At 36.7% G+C, this 12,454-nt stretch overlaps 1 protein-coding gene across 2 annotated transcripts in view; it reads right to left on the reverse strand.

The window, feature by feature from the left end:
* Positions 1-12,454, reverse strand: part of LOC150104295 (protein bicaudal C homolog 1-A-like) — a 321,235-nt gene that overhangs the window by 245,817 nt on the left and 62,964 nt on the right. For both annotated transcript variants that reach the window (XM_090396901.1, XM_090396900.1), the window contains exon 2: positions 1,328-1,377. In XM_090396901.1, the coding sequence (XP_090253027.1) occupies positions 1,328-1,377 (50 nt within the window). The remainder of the gene's footprint in view (positions 1-1,327; positions 1,378-12,454) is intronic.

Consider the following 12,454-nt stretch of genomic DNA (forward strand, 5'->3'; position numbering starts at 1 on the left):
CCTTGAGAAGTTTTGTCTTAGTCTTATTTTAGCTCTTTCTGGTTGATGGACTGTGCCACAGTCTGCTTCTGGACAAGTGTAAACAAAGATGCTTGTCTTCTACCATTTCATCTACATTGTAATTACTCTGGCACATTGATCTACCAAAGTTTGATGTCCAAGTATATCATAGATGCTTCCAGAAGTAAGTATTAGTAATGACTAATATATCAGCATGAGCAAAATCAGGTGATTTTTTCCCAGATGTTACATTATTCCAGACCAAACCTGCAACACTCAAGCCTAATTGTCATACTCTTTCCCACTGCAGTGAAATCACCTAGAATAAAGATAACATCACTTCTTGACAGGTAGTTCAAAAGAGTAACTTTTCATGGAACTTCTCACTCTGTTCATCAGGCCTTTATGTGGGATGCATAAACTACCATGACTGACACACTGATAAGACAAGTCTAATAAAAAAGCATCCTGTTGTTTATGAGCTTGTAACCAAGAAGGAAAATTGCCTGACCTTTCTTTATTTCACAGCTACTGCATATGTTTGAATTTATCTGAGTAAACTACCTCACCATCCTGCCCTCTGAAATAACCTTCTCCATTCTCATCTGGCCAGTAATTCTAAACATGACAATTCTGTATCTCTTCATCTCTCTACAGACAGTGTCAAGAGAACTTATTTGAAACTCCCAAAACATTCCATGTGCCTATGCAAAGTTCAGCTCTGAGATAGTATACCATGTTTTCTGTATCCCTTATACACAATAACACTGACTTATATGAGAGGGTGTAATATGCTTCATAAACAGGAACCATTGCTTAAGCCCTGAATGCAGCTGTGATGTGCAACAGCCAATGTGGAATAAAATTTGTTAATGAGACACAATCACATTGACATGGAGTGGTAACTAGCTTATTTTGTATAAGCTGACTGGATGTGCAAAAATTGAAACATTTCAAGTGTTCACATCCACTGCTGCTTTTTCCACAGTAGCATTACAGATTCCCTTCTCCCCCTCTTAAAAAATATAATTTCTTTATAATGTTTCTTAAAACAAATTTGTTTTGATTCCCCCCCCCTCCAATTGTTACTGCATCAAGAGAAACTGATGATAACCTACATTTCATATGTGCAACACATATTTGCTTTGACACTGATAGTTACACTAGGTAAATATATTAGATATTTACCTAGTTTATGAGCTTTTGTTAATCTGATGACAGCTATATTCCACCTAGACTCTAACATGTTTAACTGGCAAGCCTACACAAAAAATTTTTAACCCTATTTACATTTATTTCAAATGAAGAAGATATAAAGTAAACTTACCCTATGAAAGAAATCATCTGCTGTTTCTCCTTTGCATGGCAGATCAGTTCCTGTGGGGTGAAAAATTCACAATTTCTTTCAAATGAAATAAGCTGATTAAACAATATTGCAATATCAAAGTGCCTTACTAACATATTTCTAAAAATGCAAACTAGAATGAGTATTCTTTGAAAGACTTCTTAAAATGACAATTCTGTGAAATGGAAATAGGCTTCAAAACAACAATTATTCAAATAGAAGATTCTTTGAATAGAAATTTTTCCTTAAATGTATTTATCATTTTCCCACTTCCACTCTTTACTGTATAAAATTAATCAAAACACCAAGTTTTTATGTATACCAAAATCTTTACAGCATAAGTCAGATTTATACCAAACCACTGGTTTGTTACAGCCACCAGACTTAACTTTATTACTTCTCTTAATGTATTAACAGGAATGCAACTTCATGGATAATATACCAGTTTCAGTATACCACTTGTACTGTTATACTCAATGGCCTGTCAGAGTCAAGTAACTTAGCTTTTTTGAAACCCAATTAGTGCTCTGAGACACAATCACATTGACAATGGAGTGGTAACTGGCTTATTTTGTATATGCTGGTGGAATATACAGAAATTGAAACACTGCAAGTGTTCACATCCACTGCTGCTTTTTTTAAATAGTAGCATTACAGATACAGATTCCCTCCCTTCCCCCCCCCCCACACAAAAATGGTGGTTAATCTTATCTGCATACTGGTTACAGGTGTTAACTGCACAAGTCCTTGCTAGCTTGCTTGTTATGCAGGATGAAAAACCCTGGCATCTTCATATAAGATTGGTTAACTCACCTTAAACTGAAAAGTCCTGAAGAAGTTTCACTCGTGTCCCAAATGAGATTCATACCCCCAAATCAGAATTTCCAACCAAAGGACATTGCTGAAACCAAATGAGCTATGGAGCTCAATAAAACAGAAACACACACACACAGAGTAAAACACTGATTATCTGTGGTAATTGGGGAATACTAGAGCCTGGATAATTGAAAAATGCATATAATCCAAATTATATTTTATTGGGTAAAATGCATAAAAAAAACTATAAAAACAAAAGATAAACATTCTTGTAGCATATATAAATACAAAACAAGATTTTTAAACTTATTTATATAGAAAGTCCATGATTTTTGTTTATTTTCTTTGTAGCATTCTTTTTGTTTTGTTTTTTTTATATGTCCATGAATTTGTAAAACTTCAATAGAATCATCTGGACACTTTCCACAAATTTATGTAATATTTCTGCAGCTGTTAGGGCTTCATTACAACCTATTTTGCAAGCTGGTTGTAGTTCCTCATCATCGTCCACATCAAGAAAAACACTTGATCTTGCCTTCAAATGTGATTTCTACACTACTGAGTGTTACACTGCTAAATTATTTTCAAAGTTACTGGGCAATATTTTTTTTTTTTTTTGAGTGATTTTTCAATTGTTTCACTTTTAACTTTTGCATATATATATATATATATATATATATATATATATATTGTTGAAATTAGGATTTACTCGGGATGTATACATTTATAAAACTAAATTTAACTGACTAGAACCCGAGAAAGTATAACAAAAACCTTTAATACATCACAACTAGTTTCATCGGTGCTCCGACTTCTTCAGGTGAGAAATAAAAACATAAGATATAAAATAACACGGTAAAAAATGAACTTTACAGCTTAATAAAAAGCAGAATAATAACAGTCATATTTGAATAGGTGACCGCGTGCTACCGTTGGCATGAGTAGAATGTGTGCGACAGCTAATTTTTGAGCGCCAGTACTGGATTACTGCGCTATGGGAATCAGATAGATTGTAGCTAAGATTATTGTTTAAATGTGAAAGGTCCAGAACTATTTCTTTTGATTCGATGATTCTTCTTTCTAATTCATCCTTGCAAATATATAAATTAGTAGTGCGTTCCCAATCAACTTGATGTGGCTGTTCTTCAAGGTTAGAGTTTGCCGAGAAAAGGACATGACTGGAAAGGGCGCTCGCTCGTGCTCTACTGTAGGAGATGTCACGTCTATGTTCCTCAAGACGAAGTGAAACAGATTTGTCTGTCTGGCCAAAATAAGGTCGACCACAGTTGCACAAAACTTTATAAACACCAGGAAAATGCAGATGGTTGTGTTTTTGGTTGACTCAGAAAAGAACGAAGTTTTGGCAGCGTAGTATAGTCGGTCTTTATGTTGAATTTTTTTAGAATCTTAGCTAGTTTTGGGGTAAGAGTGCTGATAAAAGGTAACTGTATATGAGTGATAGGGTTGGAGTCATCTTCTTGTCGAGGATGTTGGCGTGGTCTCAAACGTTTAGTGATGTTACGAGACGAATATCCATTATTTAAGAAGGTGTTTTTCAGGAAGTTAAGCTCTGTTTGAAGGTCTTCTTCTGTGGAAATGAGACATCTTGCTCGATGGGCGAGGGTGGAGATGATGCCCAGTTTCTGAGGTGGGAAGTGATGAGAAGAACCATGTAAATATCTATCAGTGTGGGTGGTTTTTCGAAAAATTGAAAATTTAAGGCAGTCAGGAAATCTACTGATCTTTAGATCCAAGAAGGGGAGAACGCCGTTAATCTCCAGTTCAGATGTGAATTTAATGTTTTGATGTTGGTTATTTAAATGGTTTAGGAAGTTTTGCAGTTCCTCTAAACTATGTCCCCAAATAAGGAAGACGTCATCAATGTAACGTAACCACAGTTTAGGTTTCAAAGTAGCTGTGGAAATAGCTTTCTCTTCAAAATCTTCTAGAAAAAAGTTAGCTAAGACTGGAGATAGAGGGCTGCCCATAGCTAAACCGCTAGTTTGTTTGTATATTTTCTCTTCGTAGCAGAAATAGCCGGAATTGATGCAGTGAGTTAGAAGAGCGAACACTTTTTTAGAAACCTTGTCCTTAAGAAGACTCAGAACTTCATCTGTAGGAACATTCGTAAACAGAGATACGATGTCAAAACTCACCATTCTGTCCGAGTCTAAAAGATTCAAATTTTTTATTTTTGAGACGAAATCTTCAGAGTTTTTGATGAAGGAAGAAGAATTGCCAACTAAATGTTTTAAAGAAGCTGCAAGATATTTAGACAGATTGTACGTAGGTGAGTCAATCCCTTCCACAATAGGTCTTAAAGGGGTGTCAACCTTATGGATCTTGGGCAAGCCGTACAACCGAGGAATGAGGGGATGGAGAGAGCGGAGAGATAGTCTTGTATGTCTAGGAAGTTCAGAAGTTGATTTCAGAAGATTGTTTGTACGGTTATGAAGTTCTCTTGTGGGATCACTTTCTAGCATAGAATACGTATTAGAACTTAACAAGTTGTTCATCTTACAACGGTAGTCACCTCTGTCTAAGATTACAGTAGCATTCCCTTTATCAGCAGGTAAGATAATAATGTCATTGTTGTTACGAAGTTGGTGTATTGCTTTCCTTTCTGTCGGCGATAGATTATCTGTAGGACGACGACTGTTGTTAATGGTAAAGATGGCATCGATCCTAAGTAGATTCGCAGTTTGTTTTGGTAATACACCAACTTCGTAACAACAATGTCATTATTATCTTACCTGCTGATAAAGGGAATGCTACTGTAATCTTAGACAAAGCTGACTACCGTTGTAAGATGAACAACTTGTTAAGTTCTAATACGTATTCTATGCTAGAAAGTGATCCCACAAGAAACTTCATAACCGTACAAACAATCTTCTGAAATCAACTTCTAAACTTCCTAGACATACAAGACTATCTCTCCGCTCTCTCCATCCCCTCATTCCTCGGTTGTACGGCTTGCCCAAGATCCATAAGGTTGACACCCCTTTAAGACCTATTGTGGAAGGGATTGACTCACCTACGTACAATCTGTCTAAATATCTTGCAGCTTCTTTAAAACATTTAGTTGGCAATTCTTCTTCCTTCATCAAAAACTCTGAAGATTTCGTCTCAAAAATAAAAAATTTGAATCTTTTAGACTCGGACAGAATGGTGAGTTTTGACATCTTATCTCTGTTTACGAATGTTCCTACAGATGAAGTTCTGAGTCTTCTTAAGGACAAGGTTTCTAAAAAAGTGTTCGCTCTTCTAACTCACTGCATCAATTCCGGCTATTTCTGCTACGAAGAGAAAATATACAAACAAACTAGTGGTTTAGCTATGGGCAGCCCTCTATCTCCAGTCTTAGCTAACTTTTTTCTAGAAGATTTTGAAGAGAAAGCTATTTCCACAGCTACTTTGAAACCTAAACTGTGGTTACGTTACATTGATGACGTCTTCCTTATTTGGGGACATAGTTTAGAGGAACTGCAAAACTTCCTAAACCATTTAAATAACCAACATCAAAACATTAAATTCACATCTGAACTGGAGATTAACGGCGTTCTCCCCTTCTTGGATCTAAAGATCAGTAGATTTCCTGACTGCCTTAAATTTTCAATTTTTCGAAAAACCACCCACACTGATAGATATTTACATGGTTCTTCTCATCACTTCCCACCTCAGAAACTGGGCATCATCTCCACCCTCGCCCATCGAGCAAGATGTCTCATTTCCACAGAAGAAGACCTTCAAACAGAGCTTAACTTCCTGAAAAACACCTTCTTAAATAATGGATATTCGTCTCGTAACATCATTAAACGTTTGAGACCACGCCAACATCCTCGACAAGAAGATGACTCCAACCCTATCACTCATATACAGTTACCTTTTATCAGCACTCTTACCCCAAAACTAGCTAAGATTCTAAAAAAATTCAACATAAAGACCGACTATACTACGCTGCCAAAACTTCGTTCTTTTCTGAGTCGACCAAAACCAAAACACAACCATCTGCATTTTCCTGGTGTTTATAAAGTTTTGTGCAACTGTGGTCGACCTTATTTTGGCCAGACAGACAAATCTGTTTCACTTCGTCTTGAGGAACATAGACGTGACATCTCCTACAGTAGAGCACGAGCGAGCGCCCTTTCCAGTCATGTCCTTTTCTCGGCAAACTCTAACCTTGAAGAACAGCCACATCAAGTTGATTGGGAACGCACTACTAATTTATATATTTGCAAGGATGAATTAGAAAGAAGAATCATCGAATCAAAAGAAATAGTTCTGGACCCTTCACATTTAAACAATAATCTTAGCTACAATCTATCTGATTCCCATAGCGCAGTAATCCAGTACTGGCGCTCAAAAATTAGCTGTCGCACACATTCTACTCATGCCAACGGTAGCACGCGGTCACCTATTCAAATATGACTGTTATTATTCTGCTTTTTATTAAGCTGTAAAGTTCAATTTTTACCGTGTTATTTTATATCTTATGTTTTTATTTCTCACCTGAAGAAGTCGGAGCACCGATGAAACTAGTTGTGATGTATTAAAGGTTTTTGTTATACTTTCTCGGGTTCTAGTCAGTTAAATTTAGTTTTATAAATATATATATATATATATATATATATAGTGATGGAAACTGATATAGTTCTTGTGCTCAGCGATTCTGTTGGCGGTTACCTGTTAGACCAAAGTAGAACAGCTTATTCCTAAACATACACACATAACCACAGTAATAAGATTTTTTTTAATAAGTAAATATTTTGTCCTAAGTATCATAGGACATCGTCAGTACAGATAATTCAAACAATACTAGGAATCACATACAGTTAGGGTGTACAATGGAATCCCTCTATGCATGCAGTAGTGTGTTATAGAATTAAATTAAAATATATCTGGAGAGAGAGGGAAAAAAAAAAGATTATATTAAAATGAGATAACAATATGAATTATTTTACACAATTTAGCGAGTTTTTTTCTCCCAGAAACTATGGTTTTTCATCCCATAAACTTAAGAAAATCAACCGTCAAACCCACACTATTTTCAGACATTAAAAAAAAAAAAATCTTGTGTTAGGGACCACAAGATGGCGGCACTTGCTAGCCACCTTCTTCACTGCATACCGATTAATTAGTGATAGTCTTGGGACAGCTATCTCTGATTGGCTACCAGTAGAGATTGAACTGCCCACTCAGTCTCCAAAAGTTAGATAGGGCTAAAACAGCCTCGCCTACTCCCTATGCAGGAACAAAAAGGCGTTAACCAATTTTTTTTTTTTTTTTAACATTCATGTTTATATAAAGATATATGTAGAAGTTTGGTTTTTTCCCAATGGATCCAATGGTTTGGGTTTTCAATTCCGTGCTGTGCGAGGCCAGATTTCTGTGATTTGATAAGACAGATATGGTCTTGATGTTCCAAGAGGCGTTTGCTAATGGATCTACCTGTCTGTCCATAACAGGACAATTTACAGAAACATGGGACCTCATACATGCCAGGTAGCATCAGAGGTGAGAGTTTGTCTTTAGGAAAAGGTAACCAATTGTAGATCTGGTTGATTGGTTTGTAGATAGCAGCCAATTTATATTTCTTCATAATTTCTGAAAGATGTTTGGAGATGCCTTTGACATAAGGTATGGAAATCCTACGGGCTTCTTCTTGTTTAGGTTGATGTGTGTGGTGATGTGTGATTTTTTGAGTTGTTTTTGGATTGTATTTATTTTGTATGGCGGTATTTTTGATTATTTCCAATTCTTGTTTAAAGATTCTTCGGAGGAGCAGAATCTGTGCGCTTTGGTTAATAATGATGCCAAGTTTTTGAGATGGATGATGAGCCGAAGAATTGTGAATGAAGCGACCTGAAAATATCAGTTTATGATAGACAAAGTGAAGATAGAACCATTTTCTTTTCTTTGGATGTGTACTGGATGTACACAGAAGAATCTCCACAAGGAGATACCCTGTGGAGATTCTTCTTTTTCTAGCATGAATTTGATGAGAGGATGAAGAAGATTGATTTTTATCTAGAAACAAGTGTAGTTCTTGTTCAGAATGACCCCAGACAGCAAAGATGTCATCGACATATCGTAGCCAGATTTTTGGTTTAGGATTCAACGTGAAAATTTTTTCTTCAAGGTGTTCTAGATAATGGTTGGCAAAGTTGGGTGATAAGGGAGACCCCATTGCTGTTCCTTCCTCTTGCTTGTAAATTTTCTCTTTCCAAGTGAAGTATCCAGATGTAATAACAAATTTGAACGATTCAACAATATCGGATGGAAATTTTTGAGCTAGCAAGTCTATCATTTCCTTATGGGAAGTATTAGGGAAGAGGGAGATGATGTCGAAGCTAATTAGCATGTCAGTTTCCAACAGTTGAATGTCTTATTTTTGCGTTAAACTTTGTGGAATTTTTAATTGACGAGGCTGAGTAGCTTATGAGAGGACAGAGAAGGTTAGACAAAAATCTTGATAATTTGTAAGTCGGGCTGCTAATAGAATCCACGATGGGTCTAAGTGGAATATTATTCTTGTGAAGTTCAGGTAAACTGTATATTCTAGGAGGACTAGTATAGTATGGCCTGAGTTTTTTTTATTGTTTCTTGATCTAAGGAAATGGTTGCATCTAGTAATTTAGTTTCTTGAGCTGTCTTTTTGTAGGATCATAATCAAGTTGGGAGTATGCATTTCAATCTCAGAGTAATAAATTCATTTTTTGGTCATATGAATTGGTATCAAGGACAACAGTGGTATTTCCTTTGTCAGCTCTGGTGATGATTATGTTTCTATTACGTTTTAAAGAGGCAAGAGCTATCAATTCTGATGGTGGGATATTCAAGTCCGAAGGTTTGGCATGGCTGATGTTTCTTGCAATGTTATGTGTAAAATCTAAATATGGAATGCATTTAGGTGAAACAGCAATATATGACCTCTTGCTAGAACATTTAATTCTTGCTAGAAAGGGTCCAGAGAAGATTCACAAAGGTAATCACAGTGGTCTTTGAAATGTGGAGTAGGAGGACAGATTGAGAGAATGTAAATTGCAAAGCCTTGTGAATAGGAAGAGGGATATGATTGAGACATAAGCTAGTCATAGATTGTTATCAGATTGACATGGAAGAAATTTTTCAAAAAAAAAAAAAATGGTAGGGATAGAACAAGAGGCCATTACTGGAAACTGTATAAGGAGGGTGTGAGTAGAGGAGTGAGGAGCAGGTTCTTTGCATGGAGAGTGGTCAGTGAGTGGAATTAATTGCCTGTGTGTGTTGTGAATGTAGACACATTAAATAAGTTTCAGGAATAGTTGGATGAGCTTTGTGTAAGATAGTGTGCACATCTCACAATGGTTCTCTGACTCCATGGAGGTCAGCTATTATTGTTATTAACATCTGGAAGAGAACTCCTACATCTTTTGATAGCATTTGATCTTCACTCAACATCAGTTTATTCATCTTGAATTGGCAATTCACAAGCTTATCCTAGCATTAACTATCACATCAATAGCCTCCAAAAAACTATTCTTTTTCATTCAAAACGTTCTCCTGATCATGTAAAACTTTATAAATCCCAAATCCAATCTCAGAATACTCTTCCCATCTCAGTTGTTACACTTAAAACCTCCTTAATATATGACTGTCACACACACACACACACACACACACACACACACACTTTCTTTCCAGTCAATTTCCCTATAGGTCAACTGTTTCTGAACTATATTTTAACACGTACTTTCAAGGGCATTGCCTCTCCACCAAGCAGGCCCCACCATTCCTTTCCTTTCATCGTGTAATAATACGGCCTGCCACTGGGCAACATCCATACAGTACAATCCCAAACTTTTTGATCAAATTTCTTACTTTCTTTCCATCTACCACCATTAACTGGAAGGTTTTTTTTTGTTTTTTTTTAAATTGATATAATCCCCAGCTTGACAAAATAATTTGCAGGAAGATACAGAGATAGAATTAATGCAGAAGTCATTTTCCCATATATAAATAGTAAAGTGATGCATCGATTATACTTAAATTATATTCTTGCTTAATTCTTTATCCAATTTCTACTTCCTTCAACTAATTTTAATAATATGTAGATGCATCACTTTACTACTTATATATGGAAAATGACTTCTGCATTAATTCTATCGGAGTATCTTCCTGGGTTTAGCTCCCACTGATAAGACCTCAATAAAGGTTGAACCCAGTCAGGGTACTGACAATTCCCGTAATACTTAACAATACAAGGAGTGTTCAAAAAAAGACCAAACCTTTTAAATAGCATGCCCATCGTCAAAGAACATGCGCACTGCGGATCCTGAGAACACCTAGCAGCAGGTTTTGACAACAAACTGCCATTTTGCTATGAGCATTAGTCGTCTAGTTACATCTCTGAAGTGAACACATGCACGAGCTGTTCGTCGGATTAGTGACAATGCGTGTTACTTTGTTACACACACACTCACACACAGTTACTTTGTAACTGTTCAATTGCTTAATCAAGCATACAGGGAGGACTGTATGAGCTGAATGCAGTGCTACAAGCGATTTAAGCGTCGATGGATGAGTCAGTCAAAGATCAAGACTGATGTTGATTGTCTTATTTGCTTACATCTTACATTTGCTGAAGTGAGCACGTGCACAAGCTGTTCGTTGGATTAGTGACAATGAAAAAGCTTGAACAACGTGTATTACTTTGTTATACACACACACACACACACACACACACACACACACACACACACACACACACAGTTACTTTGTAACTGTTCAATTGCTTAACCAAGCATACAGGGAGGACTGTATGAGCTGAATGCAGTGCTACGAGCGATTTAAGCATCGATAGATGAGTCGGTCAAAGGTCAAGGCGATGTTGATTGTCTTTTTTGATTGAAAAGGCATCGTCCATTATGAATTTGTACCATGTGGTCAGATGGTAAACAAAGAGTTGTAAGACTTGAAGTTTTAGCACATTTGAGGGATGCTGTGCACAGGAAGAGGCCTGAATTGTGGGAAAACCAGACTTGGATACTGCATCATGACAATGCGTAGTCATCCATGTGACAAAACATCAGACATCCGTTGTGCCCCATCCACTCTATTCTCCGGACTTAGCTCCAGCACTTTTTTCCCCGTTTCCCAAACTTAAAATCACTTTGAAAGGCCATCGTTTCCAAACCATAGAGGAGATTCAGGAAAATGCAAATAGAGAACTGTGCACCATCACAGAAAGTGTGTTCCAGGAAGCATTCCAATAATGGAAGAAACATTTGGAATGGTGTATCACTAGTAGAGGGAACATGCTTAAAATGTTGTAAAATAAGCAATAAAGTCTTTATAGCAAAAGTTTGGTCTTTTTTTTGAACATGCCTTGTATACATGTCTGAAAGAGTGTTTGTGCATTATGGGATAATGAGACAAGTGATAAGAAGTCAGTCACCTCTAGATACAAGTAGCCTGGTCGTGAAGATACTTCACATGAAAATGTTGTTTGCTCACAATTGGGTAAAGGGATTAAACAAGGATATAATTTGTTGTTGTCAAGTATAATTTTCTTTGTAACTATGTGAAATAAACTTCTACATTTGGAGAGATTTTTGTTGTGGACAAGTGTGTGGGGGGGGGGGTTAAGGACATAGAACTACAATTGTTGGGGGGGGGAGCAGCAGCAAGAATAGCCTTATTTGTGAAGGCTTCAAAGATGAGGGATGCATGGCATATTACAGAGCTAAGAAGAGTAACTATAGTTATGGAAATACTGACAATGCAATGCTCTGGGTTTTCTATATAGTGTCGCGGCTAGCTGGTGAACGGACGTGCTATCGGAGAGCTCCTGAGAGATTTGTGTTTTTTGTTGATTTATTGGTGTTTTGGATTCAATTTAATGGACTTAAGTGTTTAATTTTGGTATATTATTGGAGCTTTATTAGCGTGGTTAGTGTACTAAAGTGTTTTATAACATAATCTATGTCGGGAAGTCGCCGCTAGATGAATTCGTAATGTGTAGTGTTCGTGCAAGCTCCAGATAAGATAAGTATCATTTTCAGTTATCGATACAAATTACTTAATATTGTGTAGTTTTGTTTTGTTTGCCTTGCGTATTTTAGTTGACTATTTTTGGTGTGTGTTTTGGTTTGACAAAACACGTTACAGATATGGCACCAGTGCGAAGGAAAATGGCGGCCAGTAATGAAGGTTCACCATCATTATCAAAGAACGGTAGCATAAAAGAAATGAGTCAGTGTACTAGCTGTGAAATGTACGCTTTGCGGAGTGCGGTCGGAGTGTGGTTAGATG

This window comes from Typopeltis vanoorti, chromosome 8 (assembly GCF_054136105.1).
Source record: "Typopeltis vanoorti isolate ZY-2024b chromosome 8, IOZ_Tvanoo_1.0, whole genome shotgun sequence".
Lineage (NCBI taxonomy): Eukaryota > Metazoa > Arthropoda > Arachnida > Uropygi > Thelyphonidae > Typopeltis > Typopeltis vanoorti.